Source organism: Vicia villosa, linkage group LG4 (assembly GCF_029867415.1).
Source record: "Vicia villosa cultivar HV-30 ecotype Madison, WI linkage group LG4, Vvil1.0, whole genome shotgun sequence".
Lineage (NCBI taxonomy): Eukaryota > Viridiplantae > Streptophyta > Magnoliopsida > Fabales > Fabaceae > Vicia > Vicia villosa.
The window spans coordinates 124,834,484-124,859,150 of NC_081183.1; the positions used below are offsets into that span (position 1 = coordinate 124,834,484).

At 34.4% G+C, this 24,667-nt stretch overlaps 2 protein-coding genes and 1 pseudogene across 2 annotated transcripts; all 3 read right to left on the reverse strand.

Annotated features, from left to right (window-relative positions):
* Positions 1 to 14,097: 14,097 nt before the first annotated feature.
* On the reverse strand, positions 14,098 to 15,642 carry LOC131595140 (TMV resistance protein N-like; annotated as a pseudogene).
* A 1,630-nt stretch (positions 15,643 to 17,272) lies between these two features.
* LOC131597810 (TMV resistance protein N-like) lies at positions 17,273 to 17,746 on the reverse strand. Its single transcript, XM_058870475.1, has one exon. The coding sequence runs from the start codon at positions 17,744 to 17,746 to the stop codon at positions 17,273 to 17,275; it is 474 nt and encodes a 157-aa protein (XP_058726458.1).
* Positions 17,747 to 17,896: 150 nt separating this feature from the next.
* On the reverse strand, positions 17,897 to 18,286 carry LOC131597811 (uncharacterized). The gene has a single exon (XM_058870476.1). It carries the CDS (start codon positions 18,284 to 18,286, stop codon positions 17,897 to 17,899), a length of 390 nt encoding a protein of 129 aa, XP_058726459.1.
* Positions 18,287 to 24,667: the final 6,381 nt, after the last annotated feature.

Below are 24,667 nucleotides of genomic sequence, written 5' to 3' on the forward strand. Positions count from 1 at the left end.
GCAGTGGCTTTAGTGGTAATCTTATGAGAAACATCTTTCTTACAAAGATAATCTGAATGAAGTTGATCGATCAAGAAACCCACTGCTATAAGGACTTGGGAAACCTCTTCAGAAACACCTCAGAACATCCGCCTTTTTCAATAAGTCTTTGAGATCAAAACAATTGTTGACATTCTCACTCATGTCTCGAACCAAGTCAGTCTCGAAGATTTTCTCTTTGATCTAATGAAGAAGACTTTTGTTGGTGGTTTCCTCAGGTTCTTTCCTGAAGCAGTCAAAGATTCCCCACCCTTTTCAGACGAACTACTCCTGGCACTCATCATGGCTTTGAGAAAGCCTGCATGATTGGTTGCTTTAAGAATGTCCAGTTCAGCTTGGGAAAGTACTCGAGGAGTAGTGGTCAATGTAGCCGCTGGTTTACTGACTGTCCTAAAGGGTTGGTTTGAAGTAGTTGATTCAGGCTTGTTGGAAACCCCATTTAAGGGTTCATCTTTGACCACCATGTCAGCTCTTTCATCTTCTTTGGACCGGGCATCATCATCATCGTCTTCTCTCGATTGCTCATTGCCTTCATCGATATTCGACAAATGGTGTTCATGTTCCATTTTGACATCTTGATTTTGGGGTGGAATCTCAGGAGATGAATCATTTGGAAGGATTATTTGAACACACTCAGGTTGTTGGGGATTCTTCAAGGCATCATCATTTTCAGTATCTGAAGAAGCCAAAGGTTGCAAAGTAGGGTTAGTTGGAAACACTGGTCCTTGAGGAGGTACGGAAAAAAAGAAGTCGCTAGGCTCATTATTGGATCCTTCGAGAGATCCTTTATTGGAAACAGTGGGATTAAAACAAAAATCATTACTTGTAAGAGCGTCAGCTTTCAGAGTCGAAGTAGCAGTTCCCACAACATCATCCTACACAAGTGTCACGATATAAATCATTCTAAGTATTAAGCAAATAAAGAACTTATGCGAATAAGGATTTGTAGCTTACCTTGGGGGAAATATTGTCTGGACTCGAGTTATGGCTTTCGCCAACAACTGCAGCCCTAGTAGTCTTCGGAGTAAGTCCTTCCGAGGTCTTTTGCTTAGCTGAGACTTCGAGCTTTGAAGTCCCAGACATTTTTTCTTGAACCAGGGAGGCTGAGGTTTCCTGCTTCTTCCTGATTAATAACTTGGTGTGGGGAGGGAAGTATTCTTCAGCATCGGAATCAATCCTGATACTTTATGAGGTAGCTTTTCTTTTGGGAGTCGAAGGAGGTTTTCGAGCATCCTGTAATGAAGAGTGTTAGAAGGATCACAACAACAAATTAAGATGAAAAGATCAAAAGCCAAGTAATTACCATAGGTTTTTTGCTGGCATTGCTGGTATCTTCGCCAATTTTCTTGTCTTTAGAAGGTGCTGGAGGCTTTCGCGCAGCAGCTGGATCCTTAATGTTCTGCCTTCGACTAGGAGCTGCAATCAAACAAGAGAAAATAAATAAGTCAATATAATGAGCCTTAGAAGAGAAACAATAAGGAAGATCGAAATATTCTCATGTTCCACACCTTCAGGAATCGGAGTTAGAACACGAACGTGTCTGATGCCAATGTGAAGATGCCATTCGAAACTGTCCAGGGTATGCTTAGTCAGAACCACTCGTTCGACGCATTTTTTGGATTCTTGGCAAAGGATTTTTGTAACGTTCCCACAAACAAACTAGACTGGAAAAGGAGGACTAAAAGCCACACCAAAGTCCTCATTGGGCAATCGAGGGAACTTTGGAGGATACATATTGAAAGCCACTTCATAACGTTGTTCAGGACGAACGTGTGATGGCAATTTCAAATTCCCCAATTTTTTAGAAATTTTTTCGTGTAAATTACAAACTGCCTCACTAATGGTTCGACTAAGATCATTGGGTCTAAAGACAGTTTCGAAGAATTTCTGGAACGCTTGAATTTATTTGATGTGTGTTGAAGTACCTTTATTGAAACACTCCTGCGTAGAGGCCAAAATAGTGGTTAATTCCTTTGAGATAGTATAAACATCAAAAATATCCTTGTTGTAATAATTGGACCACCAGGCAGGAAATTCCATTGTATAATAGTAAAAGGGTCTAAAAGAGATAGGTGTGAACGAAGTAACTCCAATATATGTTGCAGTCTTCGACTCAAAACTCTCTTTAGTGGAGAACATGGAGTGGAGGCACATATGGTTTTTCTTTTCGTACATGGTTCTGGGCTTGATCTGAGCTAAGCTAAATTGTCTCAAAACCAAGTTGGGTTGGTAACTAAGAAGACCACAATTATTTTTGGATGATCTCAGCCTGTGGGATAGCATCTTCAGAGTCAAAAAAGCCTCCCAAATGTTTGTTGCTTCAATCTGTTGATCTGATGGAAGACCAGTGAGGTCTCGAACGAACAAATCTGGACCTACTTTCCTTTCAGCAAATGGAGCCATTGAAATATTAAACTGATAGCGTTTCACGAACATCATCATATAGGCTCGAAAGGCCTCAAGAAGCTTTCCACCTTCATCTTGGGGTGTCAAGTAAGCTAATATGGTTCCTTCGACCACTCTCCCTTTGATAGTTTCGTCATCTTCATCCACAATACCTTTCTTGGGTAGAGAGGACTCAAAAGTGGCATTCAACCACAATTGCAACAACCAAAAAGATCCAGCAAAAAGTAGCGAAGTGCCTACTTCATAAGCCCTCAAAAGGTCCACAGATTTGCCAAGGCACTCATAAAGATACCCCAGGATCATCTGGCCTAAATCCAACTTTCTTCCATAATTGAGTTGGTTCACCATGGCTAAGTACCTTTTCGCCACCTGCAGCGACCTCGAGAAGAATACACATCTTGACAGCCAGAGTGCAAAGAAGGCAATATGTTCTTCGTCTGAAACATCTTCGTTGTCCTTGTTGTGATGTTTCTCCGTGAAAAGGGTATAAGTGGCTTTACTTTCGCCAAAATTAATTGTATTGGTATCCATGAAATTGGGATCAAACTCCTCTCCTACTGGTCGAAGCCCGGTAATGGCAACCATGTCAAAGAGGGTGGGGGTAATCATTACACATGGGCAATGAAAAGTATTATGAGTTGCGTCCCAGAAATATAAGGATGCTACCAACATATATTGGTTATACTCGAGACCGCTTTTCAAAAGTTGGATTAAATCATAGATCCCTAACTCCTTCCAAAATTGGGACTTCTTCATTTCTACTTTGGCTAACCAAGCATAATATGGTTCAGGATCCTTAGCTAAAGGAACAGATCTAAAAACTTTGAGGTTATTTGTCATATATTCTAGTCGAATGCTCTCTTGAGCAATCGAAACTACCGTCGAAGACGAAGTTTGTGCTCTTTGGTTTCCTACAGCTTCAATAAATATTGTTAGAACAAGATTTGTTCTGATCAATATTCTTGTTTTGATGATAACAATGTATATGAATTTTGTATAAGATAATGTGGTACTCTAATCCTTTGCATTTTCCATTTCAGGAAATATATAAAGAGTATGCACAATTCAGCGCTAAGAAGCACTGACTCAGAAGGTTCAGGATTGCAACATCAGAACATGCTCTCTCAAGACATCAGAAGATGGTCAAGCAGAATCAGAACATGGTCTATGAAGCATCAGAAGAACATGATATCAGAAGCAGAAGCACTGAAGTTCTTATGGTATCACGCTCAAGCACTTCAAAGTCTGAAGACAAGAAGATGCTTTACACCAAGCTGAATGACTCTGATTATTCAAACGTTGTATTCATAAATCGGAGATTAGAAGCTAGTACTAGATGACAGGCTATTAAGTTTCATCTCTGACTGACAAAAGGAACGTTAGAAGCTACAAAAGGCAAAGTCAGTAAAAGTAGGAAAAGCATGGCTCGAGGTAGTTGACAAAACAGTGAAAACATTAAATGCAAAGTTGTACTATTCACGCAATGCATTAAATACAATTCAACGGTCATCTTCTCAAACGCCTATAAATATGAAGTTCTGATTAGAAGCAATTATACAAATCTTGCAAAAATACTAAAACGCTGCTGAATTCAAAACTCACGAACTTCATCTTCAAGCTCACAAACTCTTGTAATATTTAGTGAGTGTTATACTTAGAACTTAAGAGAAATATCACAGTTGTGGTTATAACTTACTAAGAAGCAATTCATACTCTTGTAAACATTTATTTTACATTGATTGTAAAAGGTTCCTAGAGTGACCAGTGAGATCAGTAGACTCTAGAAGACTTAGAAGTTTCTAAGTGGTGATTTCCTAGAGTGATCAAGTTGTGATCAGTATACTCTAGAAGACTTAGAGGGTATCTAAGTGTAAAACCATTGTAATCAAGAATGATTAGTGTATTAAATCCTCAGTTGAGGTAAATCACTCTAAGGGGGTGGACTGGAGTAGTTACGTTAACAAGGAACCAGGATAAAAATAATTGTGTTCATTGTTTTTATCTTAAGAGTTTTTAAAGTCACACTTATTCAAACCCCCCCTTTTTAAGTGTTTTTCTATCCTTCAAATATGGGTTTGCCTTTGTCATCTATCTGATTCCTACTCACTAAAGGCCAAGATATATGGTAAATAGGAAAGAATTCAGATTACAAATGTGCATTAGGGCCAGGAAGCGGGCCCATAAACACATGAGTTTCACTATAAAGATCGAAGGGAATAATTACCTGGGATGCATAGATTCTATGTTTTTCTTTTAGGTACGGTGGCTCTGGGACATACTCCAGGTTTCCCACTTGCAACGGCTTGGGAATTCTCAGAATGGGTTGAGTAGCATCCTTAATGCTTGTTTGCTTTGATTTTTGAGTAGTAGAAGCCATTGATATTGAAGATGATGTGAGGAAATGAGGAAGTTTGCAATGGGTTTTTGTTTTAGAGAGCAAGAAATGATAACTGGTTTTCTGAAGAGAGCAAAAGGAAAAGTGTTTTAGAGTGGCAAGAATCACTATTTAAAGGGATAGAGGTTTAACTTCTTCGGAAGGTGTTGAGTTTAGTGGGGAACGTATGAGTCGCTAAGTGGATATTCAAGCGGTTGTGCATTATACAACCTCACTCTTATTTACTAGGAGTAATGATTAAACGTGATGGCGCATATTTTGATGAGACATTTTGAAAGAAAGGTCATAAATGTTATGACATCATTAAAGTATCAGAAAACTAAAGGTTAGCACCACCGAAATCTTTAATGACAAGAAAATTCCTATTTCTACACTTCATTTGAAATAGACATTTTTTGGGGGCAATTTGTTAGTTGAAGATTTCGACGTTGATTCGAAAGGGAAAGAAATTAAGTGAAGAGGTGTTTTTAGATCCCTTCGAAGTGCAAAGGTTTTTTCTTCAAAAAGAATTGAAGCTTTTAAGGAGTCTTCGAAATGTTTCAGCAGGCATCAAAGAGATTGCTAAAACATTTCGAAAGGCGTATATGTTTTAGTAGAGCCACGTGGATCAAGTTTCGTTCAAAAGCAACCGAGCGGGAAGATTTGAATTTCGAAGTGATTGTTTTCGTTGAAAGGACACGTGGAGGCTACGTGGCATTTTGTTAGAAAAAGGCCGTTAGGGTCAAATTAGTATAAATAGGAATCTTAATGTTAGATTTCAGGGTGTTCATTTTGTACAAATCACTCACAATTTACTCAAGTACCAAGCATACCGAGAAAGAGTTTTCGCTGAGAATGTACGTGTAATACCTTTGTTGTTTCAGTATTATTCTTTCATTTATGGATACTAGTCATTTAAATACATTTTGTTTTCAAGTCATATATTTTGTTTAGATGCTTTTATCAAGTAATGTTCTTTACATTTGTAGTCGAATCCCTTTAAGTTTTCATTTACATTTTCGCCAGTACATTACCTTTTACATCATTTTTTCATAAGCCATAGATTTTAGTATTCTTGTAAAACAAAAGCCAGAAAATGAATACAATTGTTAAAACAGACACTTTCGGACACATGTCCTAGGATCAATCTAGTCGATCATGCAAGTTACCAAAGTAAAAATTAATAATTTGGAAGACTAGCGGTTGTTTACCAGAAATCAATGTAAACAGTTCCGTAGATGTATCTACGGAAATTGGTATTTTCCCAATTAATTGAGAAAATACCAAGTTTCACTATGTTTTATACACTTCTATAGATGCATCTATGTAAGGAATCAATCTTTTTCAAAATATGGGGTGTTTCTGGATGTACATCTAAAAAAACTGGGGACAAAAATAGAATTTCGTGTGATATTTAAGAGATCCATGGGGTGGAGGGTTGAGAAATTTTTTAAATTTTATCACTATATTATATCAAACAATTCCAAGCCCCCCGTCTAAAATAAATTTATCAACAGCTCTTCTATTGAATGGTAATTCAGTTACATAAGGGTCTCTTTCCTTTCTCCAAATGTCAAAATAATTCACTAACACTTGAAAACACAATGAATGAGTCACTAAAACTTCCATTCACTATTTATACATCTTTAACCCGTCTGGAATAAACTTGAAGACTAGGTGGCTTATACACACCTCATTTAACACTTTCATTCACTATTTAAAGAAAGATGTTTTTGTTTGGAAATGCATCACTGATTGGAGGCATACTTAGTCACTCTAAGCACCCCATTCACTATTTAAAGAAAGATGCTTTTGTTTGGAATGTTGAGCTTTCAATAACTTGTAAATGGCATTAATTTTGGCATTACTCGTAGGCTAAATGGAGGGAACACATAACACTTGGAACACACTTTGTGAGAGACACACCACATGTCCACCTATAAATTAGGTTCTCTCACTTATAAAATGTTAATTATTCCATTTTCTAACCAATGTAAGACTTCTTTCTCACACTTAATTCTCAACATCGCACTCTTTCATCTAACCAAGGCTCTACATTTGTCAACAATTTATTTATTATTACCTTTATCTTTCTTTTATTTTTAACTATCAAAATGATGATTAGATATTCTACAACTCCAATATTATAACAAAAACAACAAATTTATTTCATTTAAGATGATTCATTTTTATTTTTTAAAAGTTAAATATTATTATAAACAATTATTTTTTAAAATTTAAATATTATTATAATGATATATGCTTGAGTAAATAAATAAATCTTTTTAGTCATAATATAAAACTTATCTATTACTATAATAAATATAGGGTTAATTATGCCAGGGGTCCCTACAAAAACGCGACCCTGCACTTTTAGTCCTTGTAAAAAATTTCTTAGGAAAATGTTCCCTACAAAATTAGACGTCACGTAATATTGTCCCTCCCGTTAATTCTCACTAACGGAGGGTGGCGTGGCTGGCCAGCTGTATGTTTTCATTTGACACGTTGGAGCCCCATTATTATTACACAAAAAACCCTAATTGTCCCTTCTCATTGCCTCACTCTCCACTCTCACCCATTTATCGTCTTCTTCCTTCTTCATTGTTCCAACTAATATTCTTCTTCATCTTTTTTCTTCGTCTTCTTCAGCTTCACGTGAAATCCATGGCGTCTTCTTCAAATAGAGGCAATTCAATTTCACCAGTTCATTCAACAAGTGTGAGGAATCGTAGATGGAGAATGTGTGTCTGTAATGTTTGTATGACATCGTATCGCTGCAAGAATGGCCATAATCGAGGAAGACTTTTCTGGAGATGTCCCTTTTGGCAAAGCGATGAAACGTGCAACCTTTTCGAATGGAAAGATGATATGGAACCAAGGAATAACATAATGGAGAGTTTAAATGAAGAATAGACAAATGATTCAACTAAGACAAGGGAGATGCAATCTGTTGAAGCCTTGAAGAAGTTATATGAGTCAGCAATGAAGAAGAATGTTGAATTGCAGATCCAACAAAAGTCAGAGGGATTTTATGGAAAGATGAAGACAATTTGCTTAGCAATTTTGTTCATGGTTAATTTGTATTTGTTAATGAAATGTAAATGTTAAGGATCATGTGTTAATGGTTAAATGTATTTGTTCATGTGCAATTTTAAGTTTTCCTAAACCTGTGTAATGTGTAATGTTCAATTTTAAGTTTTCTGTAATGTGTAATGTACAATTTTAAGTTTCTGAAATTGAATGCAATGTTGGGGATTGGGTTTAATAATTGTTTACTAATCATGTTGTTGTTTTAAGAACTATAAGACCTCCAACTTGACAGGTTCCATAGTGACCTATAATCTTGCTGGCAATGTTACAATTTGTGTAAGATATGAGTAACCTCTAACTTAACAGGTTCCACTGATTCATCTTCAATGACCTATAAATTGACTTATATAATTTGCTTACAGCAGCAAATGTATTCCATAACATAATAAGGCATAACATAATAAGACTTAGTATAATTAGTAACCTCTAATTTGATTACAACATAAAATATATAAACAAATGTATTCCATAACATAATAAGGCATTGTAATTAGCACATGGTTGCAGCATATTAAGCTGACTTGAGTTAAACAAAATAAAGGTCTCAAAAGATGGTAAATAACCATAACAAGCAGCACCATAACAAACAAAGCAGTTGATTACAAAAAAAGGTTTCCAAAAACAACAAAAACAACATGAGGCATGCATCCTTTGTTCACTGAGTTAAGCCTTTCTAAATGTCATCCCATTTCTTCATCTTGGGGACACCACTTGTTGAATCCTCTGTTGCTTCATCCTCCTCAATGATCACCAATGGGTCATCTGGTTTTTTCCCTGGCCCTGGAATAGCCTTTGTCTTGAGGCTCCTGATCCTATCACTTTGCCTTTTTGCCAGTTCCAAATCACTTTTACTTTTTTTTCTTTGGGCTGCACTTGTGTTGAAGATGTTGTAGGTGGCTTAGGAGGACCCTGTCCAACAGATGATGCAGCCGCAGGTTGTTTGAATGATTTGTTATTTGGCTTTTTTGGAGCTGGGCCAAAGAAAATTATGGGTCCACCCTTGGCCTTGGTAGCAGTAGTTGCAGTAGATGGTCCAGAATCCTTGGTTGTAGCAAGTGGTTATTTATCCTTTGTTGGTTGAGCATCTTTTTTCTTTATGGGTGAAGCATCCATACTCAGAGGCCTAATGTCCAATATATCATCCCAATCCAGCAAGGCCTCTAGTGTTTCAGCATCCCATTCATAATACTTATCAACAGGTGAAGAGTTTGATGGTTGTGTTGTACCACTTGTCCCAGACTTGGCATTTTTTGAAGCTTTGCCCTTAACCTTATGCTGCAAGAAAACAAATCAGGATGAGTAATGATTCAGTTAAGTAAATAATACAGTTAAGTGAATTTGAATACCTTTTTTTTCTCCCACACTTGCTTAGGCTATTTGACAGGCCTGTGTAGGTATATCTTCAGTAGTCACATTATTAGTTGGAACTTCTTCATTTTGCACAGTGTTTGCTGGACCTTCTTCAATTGGTACATTTGTTGGGACACCTATGGCAACAATTTGCTTGTTTTTTTTTGCAAGTCCTTTTGTTGTGACCTAGTTCAAAACAAACTTTGCATCTATGACTAGTATTAGTTCTCTGCCATTTGTTCTGATTAACCTCATCAGCTTCTCTCTTATGTAGCTTTTTGGGCCTCCCTGCACCACGTTTGTACAGTGGTGGAAACATATCAGGTTGAGATGTTTTGGGCCATTGTTTTGGCCATTCAAAGGGGTGATAACTTCATTATAGCATGCTTCATATGTACTCTTGTGATAGCACTTGTTTACATAACTCACTGGGTCATCCACCTTCCTATATACGGCTGCCGCTGCATGTCTACATGGTATCCCAACTAGCTCCCAAAAGTTACAACTACATGTGTGTTTCTCAAGGTCAACTACAAATCTGTCAGTAAAGAATACATGGGTAACATGAAATGAATACCTACCAGCATATGTTGTTGTCCAACTTGCATTCTTCCCAATCTTTCTATCTAATCTCTTTAATGGTTTAGACATTATTTGACCATTGTATCCATCTACTTTTTCTCTAAGGGTTGCAAACCTCCCCATTAAATAATTCCTAATCCACTCAAGCATTGTAATAATTGGCTTGTCCCTTTGCAATAAAATGGTTGCATTAAAAGACTCACTCAAGTTGTTCATTAACACATCACACTTTGAGAAGAAGGGGAAAGCATGCTTACACCATTTACATCATGTGTTTGTCATGCAGTTTGGCTAAGGAACTTGTTGAAAGAGTTAAAGATTCCACAAAAAGATCCTACGGAAATATGTGTTGACAATAAATCAGCACTTGCTTTAGCAAAGAATCCAATCTTTCATGAAAGAAGTAAGCACATCGACACACATTACCACTTCATAGGAGAATGCATTAAGAGAAAGGAGGTGAAGTTGAAGTATGTGATGTCTCAAGATCAAGCTGCCGACATTTTCACCAAGCCACTCAAGTTGAAAACTTTCGTGAAGCTAAGGAGTATGCTTGGAGTCACAAATCAAGTTTAAGGGGGGATGTTGAAATATAATCTTGATTTGGGCCTAGATTAATTATTTGTGTTTTGGGCTTTGTTATTTTGGACTTAAGTAATTTTGGACTTAAGTAATTTTGGGTAAAGTTTCTAGAGAATTCTTGTATTATTTGGAGAGTCTTGATATTTCTTAATATTGTAATATTCTCTAGAATACTCTTTAAATTTCTAGGATGGAGAATTCTCTAGAATTAGTGAGTCTAGATTTCTCCTTAGAGTACTATAAATAGAGATGTAATCTCACACATTTGTATCAAGCAAAAATACAAAGTCTTCTCTTCCATAAAGAATTCTCATACTTCTTAAATTTCTATTCAAGTCTCCTATAATTCTAAACAATTTTCCTCATCACAAAGGCTTTATTTCCAACAGCCTTGTTTGAGTAAGCATCTTATTTGAGTGCTTTTAACATAAATAAAAGCTTATCATATAAGGGCTTATGTTATGCATAAGCTATTTCTTTCACCGGTTTAAATAAAATCATATTTTCATATAAGTTATAAGGAGTGCTCAAGTTAATAAATAAGCTAAAATAGGTTAATCCAAACAAACCTCAAGTACATGATACTATTAGTTTTCCAAACAAGCAAAGCAAATGCTATAAATTACTTTGACACTACCTTGACACTACATGATACTATTTTTTTATATCTTATTAATATTCTGTAATAGCGTCTATAGAAAAAGTGATAATATAAGGGTTCACTTATAATAGCGCCTGATACATAAGTGCTATTATAAGTCTTAGTTTAAAATTTTTAACAGCGTTTCATCAAAAAGTGCTATTATAAGTCTCGAGTTTAAAATGTTTAATAGCGTTTGATGAAAAAATGCTATTAAATTAGTGCTATTATAAATCAAAATTATAGTAGTGAAGTATTAAGCGTTAAAGTCTTATAATCATGTACATGATACACGTCCAACACAACACGCTATTTTATTATTATTATTATTATTATTATTATTATTATTATTACAAACACTAGTAATAGTATCGATTTCTCAAGTAGTGTTTTGCTTACAAAAACAACGCAGTTGTTGAATTGATTAGTGGAACTATATACCCGAGAAAAGACTTGGCAAATGTTACTACAAGCAAGTCAAATTTTAATGGCGGTTTCCATAATTTTTTCGATAAGCTCATATTCGTACCTGCAAAAGAGCATATTAATGTATTGTTAACAACTAAGTACTAGCAAAGATAATCATTAGTTAATAATTATAAAAACTAGTAAAAAAAATTAATTAAAAATATACTATGTACCCATGTTTGAGGTGCCATCCTTTAAAGTTTGCCACTTCAAACAAAGTTGATCGCCACATTTTCACCTTCTATGAGTCCTTTCCATATTTATTTTCATGTTGGCTCATGGCTTTTTTATAACTGTTTTTCTGATGTCTTATGTCTGTTGGTTCTACTTAAAAAAAATAGGCCAAACTAGTAATTGGTTGTTGTTCATCACAAATTCAAGGACGGTGACAAGTTCATCAAGACAGGAGGAAGAATTTGCAATGTTTTTAGAGAGAATGATGATTGAAAGCCTTGAATTTTCTATTGTTGTAACAAGAGAATGTGAACTTTGGGTCCCCTCCTCCTTACATCCATTATCATTTATGAAGATTTTGAATACCCCCTGATTCAAAGCATTGTAGAGATAACCACAAAAGAGTATCGCGTATCTTCTTCCTTAGAACAAAGAAAAACATCGTTGCGGGTCGTAGTGTTGGAAACCCATTCCACGACCTCTTGAATTATTTCATATTCTCACTTTTCAAGAAACCTGTAAAAATAGTCCATGTGTTTACTAGTGATTTCTAATAAACAACCGCTGGTCTTCTAAATAATGTATCTTTGGTAACTTACAGGATCGACTAGATTGATCCTAAGACACGTGTCTCGAATGCTAAGGTTCTCATAATTCGACTCATTTTTGGTTTTTTATATTAAGTTTCTATATGATGAAAAATGACTTTGCAATATCTAAAGTTCGACAATGAAAATAAACAAATATAAAGACTTTGGCAAAAATCTATAAATTTCCTAGGAATGTAAAAGAGTATGACGTTAAAGTAAGGAATTTCGAAAGTAAAGATGATAGGCGAAATGTACATTTGACTGGAAACTAAATGACAATAAAATAATGTAAAATAACTTGCGTTTATATAAAGGCAATAAATTGACTTCCAATGAAATAAACAAGGTGTTCTTGCATATACATTTGTTCAACAAATACTCGTTTCTCTAACGCTGGTACTTTGAGTAATTTTGTGAATTTTTGTACATTTGTTTGAACACCCCAAATCTAAACATTTAGACTTCTATTTATACTAGTTCGACCCTAACGGTCTCTACATAGATTACTGCCACGTTCAATATTTCAAACGCTACTTCGCTTTAGATACTTCCACGCGTTCGTCAGGCAGAGCTTGTTCCATTTAAATTTCAAATCTTCCCACTCAAAGCTTCGACTCCGCCAACGCTGCTGTCGAAGAGCACTTGTGAAATCTTTTCAATCGCAACCTTCGACAGAAACGAATCTTCCCCTTCAAGAAAAAGATTCAAAATAGCTTCACAAAAGCCATTTCTTCTTCATAATCCAACACTTCAAAGATTATGATCTTTTGGCCAAAATCTCCAGCTAACAAATTGCCCCCAATAAATGTTTATTTTGAATCCATGCAGAGATAGGCATTTTTTGTAATTATTAGATTTCGACTAAAATATTTTCATAGACCTAAAAGGTCTAATAACTGTCAATCAATCATGATTGGATTTCCCAAAAACGTCTCATCGAGACGTGCGTGCAGTTATTGTAATCATAACCTCCCATTCCCGAGGAAAATGAACAGCAGTTTTACAACTGCTGGCACGTGACCCATTACTCCTGCCAGGTGTACTCCATCACCTCACGGATTAACCCTATAAAAGCCAATTACCATCTTTATTTCTTCCCTTTTTACGCAAATCTTCATCTTCAACCTTTTTCCAGCTTCAAATTTTTTGAAACTTCTCTCTTCTGAAAAACCCTTTTTTACAATTCAAAGATTTACAACAATGTCTTCTAATAATCAACAGAAGAAATCAAAGAAGGTCAAATACGTTGGATCTTCAAAGAGTTCCGCTTCTTATGGTACTCCAACAAGCAAGATCATCACAATTGGGAGTACATTACAGCCCCAAAGCTTATTAAAGAACAAAAAGCCATCTTTGCTTCCCATGTAATGATCCCATCTCTTCTTTCTGGAAATATGTTAGGGTTTTTAGGGCCATTAGTTCCTGAAGTCCATTTAGAAAAATGCGTAGAATTCTTTCCATGTCATTTTACCACGAAACCCATAGCGAACAAAACTATTCTTTCAAAAGACAAAGATTCAACCCAGAATTCTGTTGAACCTATTAAGGAAAAAACCTCTTAAGGTACCTCCTCATCTTCTAGCGTAGAAAAAGAAGCATTTCAATTAGATTACATTAGTGAGAGTTTCAGGCCATTTTGTTCTAGCCCAACCTTGCACATTTTTGTATTGTCCAATACACTTCAATCCAGTAGTCTACAAATCAAAAGCATCCTAAAGAAGAATAGGTAGAAAATAGGAATGTTGTTTAATACAATAGGAATGATGTTCAAGATAGGGTTGCATGACGATTATCCGAGACAGTCTTTTGCAATGTGAATTAAGTAAAGCTTATAAATACTAAAGTCTTATAGTCATGTACATGATACACCTCCAACACAACACGCTATTTAATTATTATTACAAACACTAGTAATAGTATCAATTTCTCAAGTAGTGTTTTGCTTACAAAAACGACGCAGTTGTTGAATTGATTAGTATAACTATATACCCGAGAAAAGACTTGGCAAATGTTACTACAAGCAAGTCAAATTTTAATGGCGGTTTCCACAATTTTTTCGATAAGCTCATATTCGTACCTGCAAAAGAGCATATTAGTGTATTGTTAACAACTAAGTACTAGCAAAGATAAGCATTAGTTAATAATTATAAAAACTAGTTAAAAAATTAATTAAAATTATACTATGTACCCGTGTTTGAGGTTCCATCCTTTTAAGTTTGCCACTTTAAACAAAGTTGATCGCCACATTTTCACCTTCTCTGAGTCCTTTCCATATTTATTTTCATGTTGGCTCATGGATTTTTCATAACTGTTTTTCTGATGTCTTATGTTTGTTGGTTCAACTTTAAAAAAAATAGGCCAAACTAGTAATTGGTTGTTGTTCTTCACAAATTCAAGGACGGTGACAAGTTCATCAAGACAGGAGGAAGAATTTGCAAAGTTTTTAGAGAGAATGATGATTGAAAGCCTTGAATTTTCTAGTGTTGTAACAAGAGAATGTGAAATTTGGGTCCCCTCCTCCTTACATCCATTATCATTCATGAAGATTTTGAATCCTTCCTGATTAAAAGCATTGTAGAGATAACCACAAAAAGAGTATGGCGTGTCTTTTTCCTTAGAATAAAGAAAAACATTGTAGCGGGTCGTAGTGTTAGAAACCTATTCCACGACCTCTTGAAATATTTCATATTCGCACTTTTCAAGAAACTTGTAAACATAGTCCATGTAGTGCTTTTTATAAGGCAAAGATACTTTTTATTATCTATGACACCTGATACAAGGAATGAAACACAACACAACAAACCAGAACAAGATATTAACTCAACATCAATGAATCCAATCAATGAACCTATAAACATATTAATATGGTTATGTAAACTGAATCTGTAGCAATCTAATTATCCAACCCGGACAATCTGTCACCACACTCACATACATACTCCAAAACACCAAAATATAAGGAGACCTCCTTAATCTATGAAGCACGGACACCTCTAAGAGTAGGCATGTCACGGTGTCTGACACGCGTCGGTGTTCGACACTTATATGACACCCGTACGACACATATGGGAAAAGTCAGACAAGTGTCAGAAAAGTCAGACAAGTGTCGGAAAAGTTGGACAAATGTCCCCCAAAAAATAGATTTTTTGTTTAAACTAGTAGAAGACCCGTGCGTCCGTACGGGTAATTCAAATCTTAAGATGAATAATGTATTATAAACGGATAACAAAAGTTTAAAAACTCAAATGAGGAATTTTAAATTAAGATTCATAAAACATAATATAGATGTAATGAAGCTATATATAGTAGCTATTTAAAAAAAAAAGAAATTGGAAATGCATTTGACAAAAAAGTATTATGGTGATAGCGACCTGCGAAAGTAATGAGTTCCAGTGATAAAATTCATATAAGAAAGATATTATGGTGATAGTGACCCGTAAAATAGTGAGTTTCAGTGATAAAATTCACACAAAAAAATTTATGATGATAGTGACCCATAAAAGTAGTGAATTTCAATAATAAAATTCAGTATCTTAGATCGGCTTGGTTGTTACTGATATATATTATTGTGATTATAAAATCACAAATAACTGCAAATATTTAAAAATAAATATGTAGTATATCATCAATATTCTAAATCCAACCTATCTAATAACTATAAATATTTACAAATATTTTGTTGATTAAAATTAAAAAAGTATTGTGGTGATAGTGACCCGTGAAAAATTTAGTGAAGTAAAAATAATATTTGATTTACACAAAATTGTTCACACTGCCAAAACAAAAAGAATATGTCAGATTTGAAGATTTTAAATCTACATGATGGTGGTGTTTTATCGTGTGATTCTATAATTTAGTCATCATAGAATTGAATATGATTGATCATACTTTTCAAGAGGCATGTCACGGTGTCTGACACGCGTCGGTGTTCGACACTTAAATGACACCTGTACGACACATGTGGGAAAAGTCAGACAAGTGTCAGAAAAGTCAGACAAGTGTCGGAAAAGTTGGACAAGTGTCCCCCAAAAAATAGATTTTTTGTTTAAATACTCTTTAAATCGGTGTCGGATATTCGTATGACACTCATACAACGTGTGTCGAACAAATTAGACAAAGTTTTTCAAAAATATTTATTTTCAACATACCTTACATTTCTTTTGGACATGTATTGAAACAATATAATCAATGAAAAATTAAAGACATTAATTTTTATAAGAGATTTTTTAACACTTTTAGTAATAGATAGATAATTGAAGCTTAAATACTATGGTATATATAGTGGTATCGGTCTCCAATGTTTTTTATATTATCGATGTCGAAGTGTCTGTGTCGTGTCATGGTGTTCATGTGGGAGTCCATGCTTCATAGTCTTTAGGTACTAACAATCATTGTGTCGAGGCAGTCCATATCGAGTTTTGCTCTGATTTTAAATGGCCCAGAACTAGTGAATGGTGGGATTGGTCTTTTTAAATTCGTCTGTCGCAAGTTGAATACATCTTAGAGGCATGCCCTAGAAAATTTGGGGATTTCATCAACTCCGTTTGATGCTGATCTATGAGATCACACCCTAGGAAACACAGCTGACTCAAGAACTCCACTTGAAAAACTCTAAAGTTTGTCCTATCAATACTCACATGAGACTCAAGTTATAATTGTGATATACACTCTAAAATTCTCGTGCTCTGGATTACATATTGAGTTATAATTAGAGAATTAGTGTACCAGTTTTTGAAATGCAATCCAGATATGTTGGCGACTTCAAACAAAGTTGACCTCCATATTTGCAACTTGTCTATTCCACCTATTCCATGCTTATGTTCATGATGAGCAATGTTATGGCCAAAACTACCTCTTTGGTGTCTTACATCAGAAGGATCAACATCATAAAAGATCGGTAAAACCTCTCTATTCCATCTATTCCATGCTTATGTTCATGATGAGTAATGTTATGGCCAAAACTACCTCTTTGGTGTCTTACATCGGAAGGATCAACATCATAAAAGATCGGTAAAACCTCTTTATTCCATCTATTCCATGCTTATGTTCATGATGAGAAATGTTATGGCCAAAACTACCTCTTTGGTGTCTTACATCGGAAGGATCAACATCATAAAAGATCGGCAAAACCAGTAGGTTATTCCTCTCTCTGCACTCGATTATCTTGACAAGTTCATCAAGACAAAGTGCATAAGATGGATAATTTTTTGACAAAACAACAATTGAAATCCTTGACTGTTTCAATACTTTGAAAATGGAGGCTAAAATTTGGTTACCGGTCTTGAGGTTGTCGTTATACATGAAGGTTTTGATTCTCTTGTTGTGCAAAGCATGAAACAGATTACCCGTGAAGCTCTTCCGAGTATCTTCTCCTCTAAAATTGAGGAAAACATCATATAGTTGTTCATTATCAAGAATTTTGGAACCAGTGTTAGTTTCTCCATTCACCATTGTATACCGTATGATATTGATATGAGACAAGGAGAAGATTCATTATTGTTAGACTTAGAATATGATAATTCCTATGATTTATCCATGGAACTCTGTGTGGGGCCTATGCGGTTTTGCTTGATTTCCTAGTTGACTCACTCTTTACATAATTTACCATTTTAAAAAGACTCCAAAGTTATTCATCTTAAGCTGAACAAAGAAAAATAACAACACGTCGTCAACAAAGCTAATATCAATAATCCCTAGCTTCTCACACTTGCTATAAAAATTAAAGTTAGGAATACACTGCAAATCCTCTAGCTTCCTATGCAAATATTTCAGAACCACCATTAAAATCAAAGGGTATATCGAATCCCCTTGCCTAAGCCCCTTATTAGCTTGCATACTCTTAGTAACCCTACCATTATTGTTGAGTTGGTAGCTCACAGTAGTCACAACTAACATAGTCCAATCAATGAATTTTCTGGGAAAACTCATTTCAGTCATAATGCTCTTTAAAGCTTGCCAGACAACCGAGTCATACGCCTTTTGGATATCCATTGGCACCATGCATCTAGGCATCCCCCCTTGCCTATTATAATCCTTGATAAACTCATAAGCCAAAAGAACATGATAATGAATGTTTTACCCAGGGACAAATGTTGCTTAATTTCTGCCAATGATACTAGGAAGGACTATACTCATTCTTCTGGCCATCACTTTAGCTATTATCTTGTAGGTTGTAGTACAACAAGAGATTGGTCGATATTCTTTGATACACCTAGTATCATGCTTAGGTATCAAAGTAACCAAGGTTTAATTCTAGTTCCTGTCCACATAATCCCCATATCAAAGAAGTCCATCACCACCTGAATCATATCATGCTTAACTCTACTCCAGGATGCTTTGAAAAATTTAGCCATCCACACACAAAGCTTTCAAATCTCCAATGATTTTCAAAGCATCCTCAATTTCTGTCACAGTAACATGTCTTGTCAACATAGCCAGGTGGCTTATGTTGATCTACTTACCTTTCCTCAAGGATTTTATATCCACATATTCCATACTCTTCTGAGCAGTCCCCATGAGATTTTCATAGAAGTGCATAATTTCACTTGTAATATCCTCATGGCTAGTGGCAACAATTCCATAATCCATGCATAACTTGTGAATACTCATTTTACTATGTTTACTCTTGACTAAGGCATGAAAGTAGGCATTGTTGCCATCTCCAAGCCTAATCTAAGTTACTTTTGCTCTTTGTCTCATATTCTGCTCAGTAGTTTCAGTCAACTCAATAAGCTTCTTAGTATACTGTTTCTCCTTCCTTCTCATATTAGCATTCATTATGTCCTTTATAATATCCTATTGGATCTCAGTCAAGTCTTTCCTGGCCTGTTTAATATGTCTCTTTATCCCCATAAAAGGTTTATTCAAATTCCTTATGATAGGCTGCAACCTCATCATTTTCTGCCAAAGAGCATACTTAAGATTGCTTTTAGTCCCTTTGTTCCATCTTCTTATAACCTCAATATTATACTCACCATTCTCAGTAACCTTGTTTATGAATTTGAACATGATTTTCCTCTGCCTATTATGCTCCTCAACCTTGATGCACAACATGGCACTGTCAGATATGCCAGGTCCAAGCACATGGAGAGTGCTTGTCAAATTCTGCATGCACTAATCTTTATTAGCAATCACCATGTCAATACAAGAATACATTATGCCTTCAACATGCTTATTACACCAAGTAAATCTATCTCCTTTGCTGTCTATTTCATACAGCCCACACTTCTCCATCATAATCCTCAAATTAATATACTCAGATTCCTGAATATTTTTGCCACCAATTCATCATTTATACTCAAAACATTGTTAAAATCTCCCATGAGACACCAGGGCCCCTCTGAGCAGCATCAATTACATCAATATCTTGCAAAAGTTTTCTTCTCTTATCCAAATTATTAGAAGCATAAACTGCAGTTATCTAGTGTATGAACCTTCCATCCACCTCATATATCCCACAGTGAATCACGTGGTTAATGCTACTCATTCTTCTAATGTCCACTTTATTACTGTCCCACAGGATCCACATTCTACCATTTTCATGGTCACTGTAACTATCCATAGCTTAGAAAAATTTATTATCCACAATCATGTTTAATGATCTAGGCTAATTCATTATAGTTGAACATATGGTGTTGAAAATTTTGCACGGTGGAATGATCATATATAAATGATCTAATACGAGGCTTATACATTTCAAAAGGTTTCAATGTTGTTGTTGCTCATTCATTATTAGCTAGTGAACACTTTCATGACAAGAATAATCTATAAGATTTGAGGTCAAGGCATAGTAGATTTCTGAAGGTTGTTTCATACTACTTTAATGAGTTTTACAGAAGACAAGTTGACCGCTAAGTTGTCATTGAGTTTCTAGAGTAAGACTGATGCCAAAACAACTTACGAAGGTTTGTAGTAGGAAAACTATAACCTACTCTATCTTGAAGGCCGTTAAAGCTTCTCCTATTGCGCAAATCAAGCTTATCCAACTAGTTGGTGAAATTTTGAATTGTGTCTTCAATTTCTATCTAGAAGGTATGGAATGTTATGAAACATGTTTCGAGATTGTCAAAAATTAGAAAGTCGAAAAACAACAAGAATTTCGATAGAAAATGTTGGATCCGTGAGGCGGTCAAGTAGGTGGTGACTGACAACGGCGGAGGATTTACGGATCCAACTATCTCCTCCACCATTATGACGACAGTTTAAGCGACAACTCTCAGTGTTCCATGTGACATTACGGGTTGGTTTTGCCGCGAAATTTTGGTAAATCGAGCATTGGGTGTGATTGATCAGTTCATTTTGATGCACGTTCATTTATGATTGTACTTAGGCATTTCTATCGTTTGGTTTGTTTATTTTTCTATTTTATTATGTTTTTATATTTGAGTTTATTTTTATTGTTCTTTGATTTTCGTACTTATTTTTCAGCTTTAGCAGTCTGCACTAAAACGATCATAACTAGAGCTCCAGGAATCAGATCGATGCGTTCTAATAATTACCGGAAAAGCTAAGAGAAAGAGCTACAACTTTTATGTTGGAGTCGAAGTCATATTCAGAGCGCATATTTTCCAGAATTTCGTTTGAAGTTGCAGCATTAGTTTTATTTAGTTTTGGATCATTTGTTATGGGTCTGGGTTATGTTTCCGACCTAGTTTGAGTTAGGTGTGGAAACCCTTATTTTGTTTATAAGGGTTTCAGCCATGCTACAGTAGATTTGACCTTTTTTGCCAGAAATTTTACGTTTGCTTTCATGATTAGAATGAAAAACTAATTCCCGAAGGCAAATCCTATTGCTTATGGGTTCCATTGCTTTGAGGTTATTCTAATACTAATTTAAATTTGATTTCTGTTTAATTCTTTTCTATTAAATCATTTTCTTAATTTGATTACAACTGTTTGCTTAATTCGATTGTTGTTCATAGGATAGAATTGATTAAATTCGATTGTATGCATGTTCCTAAATTTAATTGGGTGTTATCGTTTGCTTAATTCATTAACTCGTCATATTCTTAATCGTTTGCTTAATTCTGTAAATAAGAACATAACTCGTATGATTTTGGTAAGCGCTTGTCTGATTAATCTCATTATCGAATAGGATCGAAGCCTTTTAGGGATTGGTGTTATTATAACCGATGATAAGTCGGAACCCGAATCAATAGGATTAGCCGTTTAGCTTAATTTTGATAATCACTTATTTACTTTGTTTTACAAATTGATTTTAAAACCATAAACCCCCAATTTTATTTATATTAGTTAATAACAAAACAATAATCTTTGTGATACGACTCAAGCCATTGTCGCTATATTACATTTTCAAAATACTCGTTTTTGATCCGCGCGCAACAGCGTATCAATGATTCAGTCACTTCAGGTCCATCGAGCATCAAGTCCAATTCAAACAATTTTCTTGTATTGTGATTTGTCATTTCGGTTCACGGATTTGTTCGTTAATGGGTTGTGTTTTTTCCCCATTAAGGATCTGTTGGGTTTCAACATTTATAAATATGTATCTCTTTCATTCTTGTTTTTACAACCTTCAAAATCTAGTCTAAAAGGAAGGGAAAATATGTGACCATCCTAGTAGGAAAACTTAGAGAGGCAATGGTAGAAATTTCTTAGAGTTTTTGAAAATTCTGAAACCTTTGAAGGTAATTAAGGGGATTCTGAAACACTTCTAAAATGTTTGGATTTGTGTGATTCATATATAGACAATTGGAGATATAGAGAATCGCTTGGTAGAAAATATAGTTTGTTATTGAAAAATTCAGTGACTACTTTCTTGTAACTCTTTTATAATCTCTAGTAACCAATTTTGGAAGTATAGTGATTCAGAGATGTGCTATATTCATTAGAGTAAATTACTTTTATCGAATTGGATAAACAAGTTTGTTTGTGTTCGTATCCTTTATCTTCTTCTTGTTGGTTGTGGGATTGTCTTCAGTCTTGACAAATTAGTATATTATTTTAGTTGTGACTATTCTTTCTCTCATATATAAAATATTTTGGTGTTTTAAAGCTATCAACAAATTCAATAAACTTATTTTTACAACAAGATGACACATAATCTATATCAAAGACTCAAAGACCAATTTATTTTATTACTCTACCATCAACTTGAAGATTTATGAAGTATCTAAACAACCACATTGTTGGTTATACATAAAGGCTTTTAAGCACAACCAAACAACACATTTAAATTTAAAATAAATTTAGGGAATTGTTCTTCCCATTCTTAAGAGTCACCCTTAAAAAATTCGAAAATATCCTTAAAATAACTCGAAAGTTAACATTCGTACACCCAAGTTTTTCCACCCATAAATCGTTCATGGTAGAGTCAACCATGTTTTCAATGACTTCATCCACCATAGACAAGTCCTTAGAAGTATATGCAAGCCAGGAAATTTTAGTAAAATAGTTAACAACATGATTGGCCATATCAACAGTGTCATTAATGATTTTCTCTAGCTCCATTTCTTAAGAATGAGATGGTATTGCTAGAGCTCTTAATTTTTTACTCTATGTGAAAGAAAGCAATGTTCTTATCCCACTCCAAATTCCATTTAACTTTGGACTTCTCCAACCAAAACATATCTTCTTTAACAAGAACTTTGTCAAGCTCCAATTGAGCCAAATTTTCTAAAACTTAATCAAAATTAAGAGAGAATAAGACAATCTAAATAATCCTCTTTCTTGCTTTATCGTCATCTTAAAACACAAAATCAAATGCAAGGATTGTTAAATTAGGAAAAGAAAGAAGAAAAAAGGGTTCCACAACAATAACTAAACAACCTTAAGTTACAACTCTAATCCCATTTCCACATCCCTCTACATTTGAAATTAATGCACTTAGGAACATAAAACCTTGTCCAATATCGGGGACAATCGGCGTCAGTTACACATCCAGATTTTTCTATAATAAATAAGATAATAAAATAAAATTACTAACACATAATAAAAGACTGTATACAAATTACGAATAAAAAAAATGAAAAATAATTTTAAAAAATGACTTACCACCATCAACTTCCATTGCAACAAGAAGTAAGAAAAGAAATAGAACCATAGCATAAATAAATTTGAGAATTCCAGTCATATATTCTCTCAGTTCATGTAAAATTATATCAAGATTTGATCTCTTTATAGTGTATTAATTAAGATTTGCCTAAAAAGAATTAAATAATTCTTTAGCACAAAATTTTAGTCGTTATTTAAAATAACTTACTATATACCAATGTTTTGTGTTTGTCTCTTTAGCACACTTCGTATAGAGGTCACCTAATAGTAAATAAATGTTTTAACCTTTCATGAAAGTAAAGTGGATAGTATTATTTAACCTTTCATTGCTACTAACTTTTCATTACTCTTTTTATAAATTTCATGAGACTAAATGATAGTTTTTCTTTTGGGACAATGATAAAGTTATTTGATAGAATAATGCATAATTAGGATAAGAATATGTTTATGCACAAATATAATGTCTTGGAAGATCTATTTTTTGTTGTTAATAAAATTGTTAATTAGAAAGGATTGCATATTTAATTTTGTAATTGCATCATATATTGCACACTATCATTCACATCATTTATATATTTCGTATTGATTTACAAAATGATTTGAACTTGAATGTGGATAATTTTTTTTTAAAAAAATGAATGATATATATTATGGGTCCAAAAAGAAAACATTTTTCTTTTAATCAAAACAGCAGATGTGTATATATATAAAAAAACACATATTTTATTCAAAAATAGTTGAAGCTTCAATGACTCCACCTAAACATAATTATGCAAATAAATTTTGTTTATAAGTACCCTTTGGAGTATAAAAGAGTCACATCAAATGTTGGTTTTTGAAACACTCATATATAATATCATCCCACCCTTGTTATATGAGACGCACATATGAAAATCTATAAATATTTTTGGATGAATTCGGAGATACATTTTCGAACGCACAAAATATTATATTTTTGATAAAATTTAATTCAGAGATGCACCTCCCAATACATTTCTAGGATAAATTCACAAACACATTTTCAAAGTTATCTTTCTTCCATACTAAATCAAACTACCACTCAATTTCTTAAGAAATAAATTTGGAGATGTATATTTGAACTATTGTTTAGTAAATTCGGATATGCATTTTCGAGTTCTTATCGGTGTCTTTTTCCATAATCAGTTTAATAACATTGTGGTGCTTTCAATCCAATCTAATTTTAATTCGAGTAACATTTCGGTTATTGGTTTCAACGATTACTAAAAACAAAAACAAAAATTGTAAAACGGAGTTAATGCGTTAATAAAATCGAGCCTGTTCATGCTGACGAGCCCTCCCATGACGAGCAGACGTGGTTAAAAAATTACTCAAAAATAT

Bases quoted from the DNA above. Each gene is read 5' to 3' on its own strand.
- LOC131597810 (XM_058870475.1), bottom strand. From the start codon at position 17,746: ATGGTGAATGGAGAAACTAACACTGGTTCCAAAATTCTTGATAATGAA.
- LOC131597811 (XM_058870476.1), bottom strand. From the start codon at position 18,286: ATGGATATCCAAAAGGCGTATGACTCGGTTGTCTGGCAAGCTTTAAAG.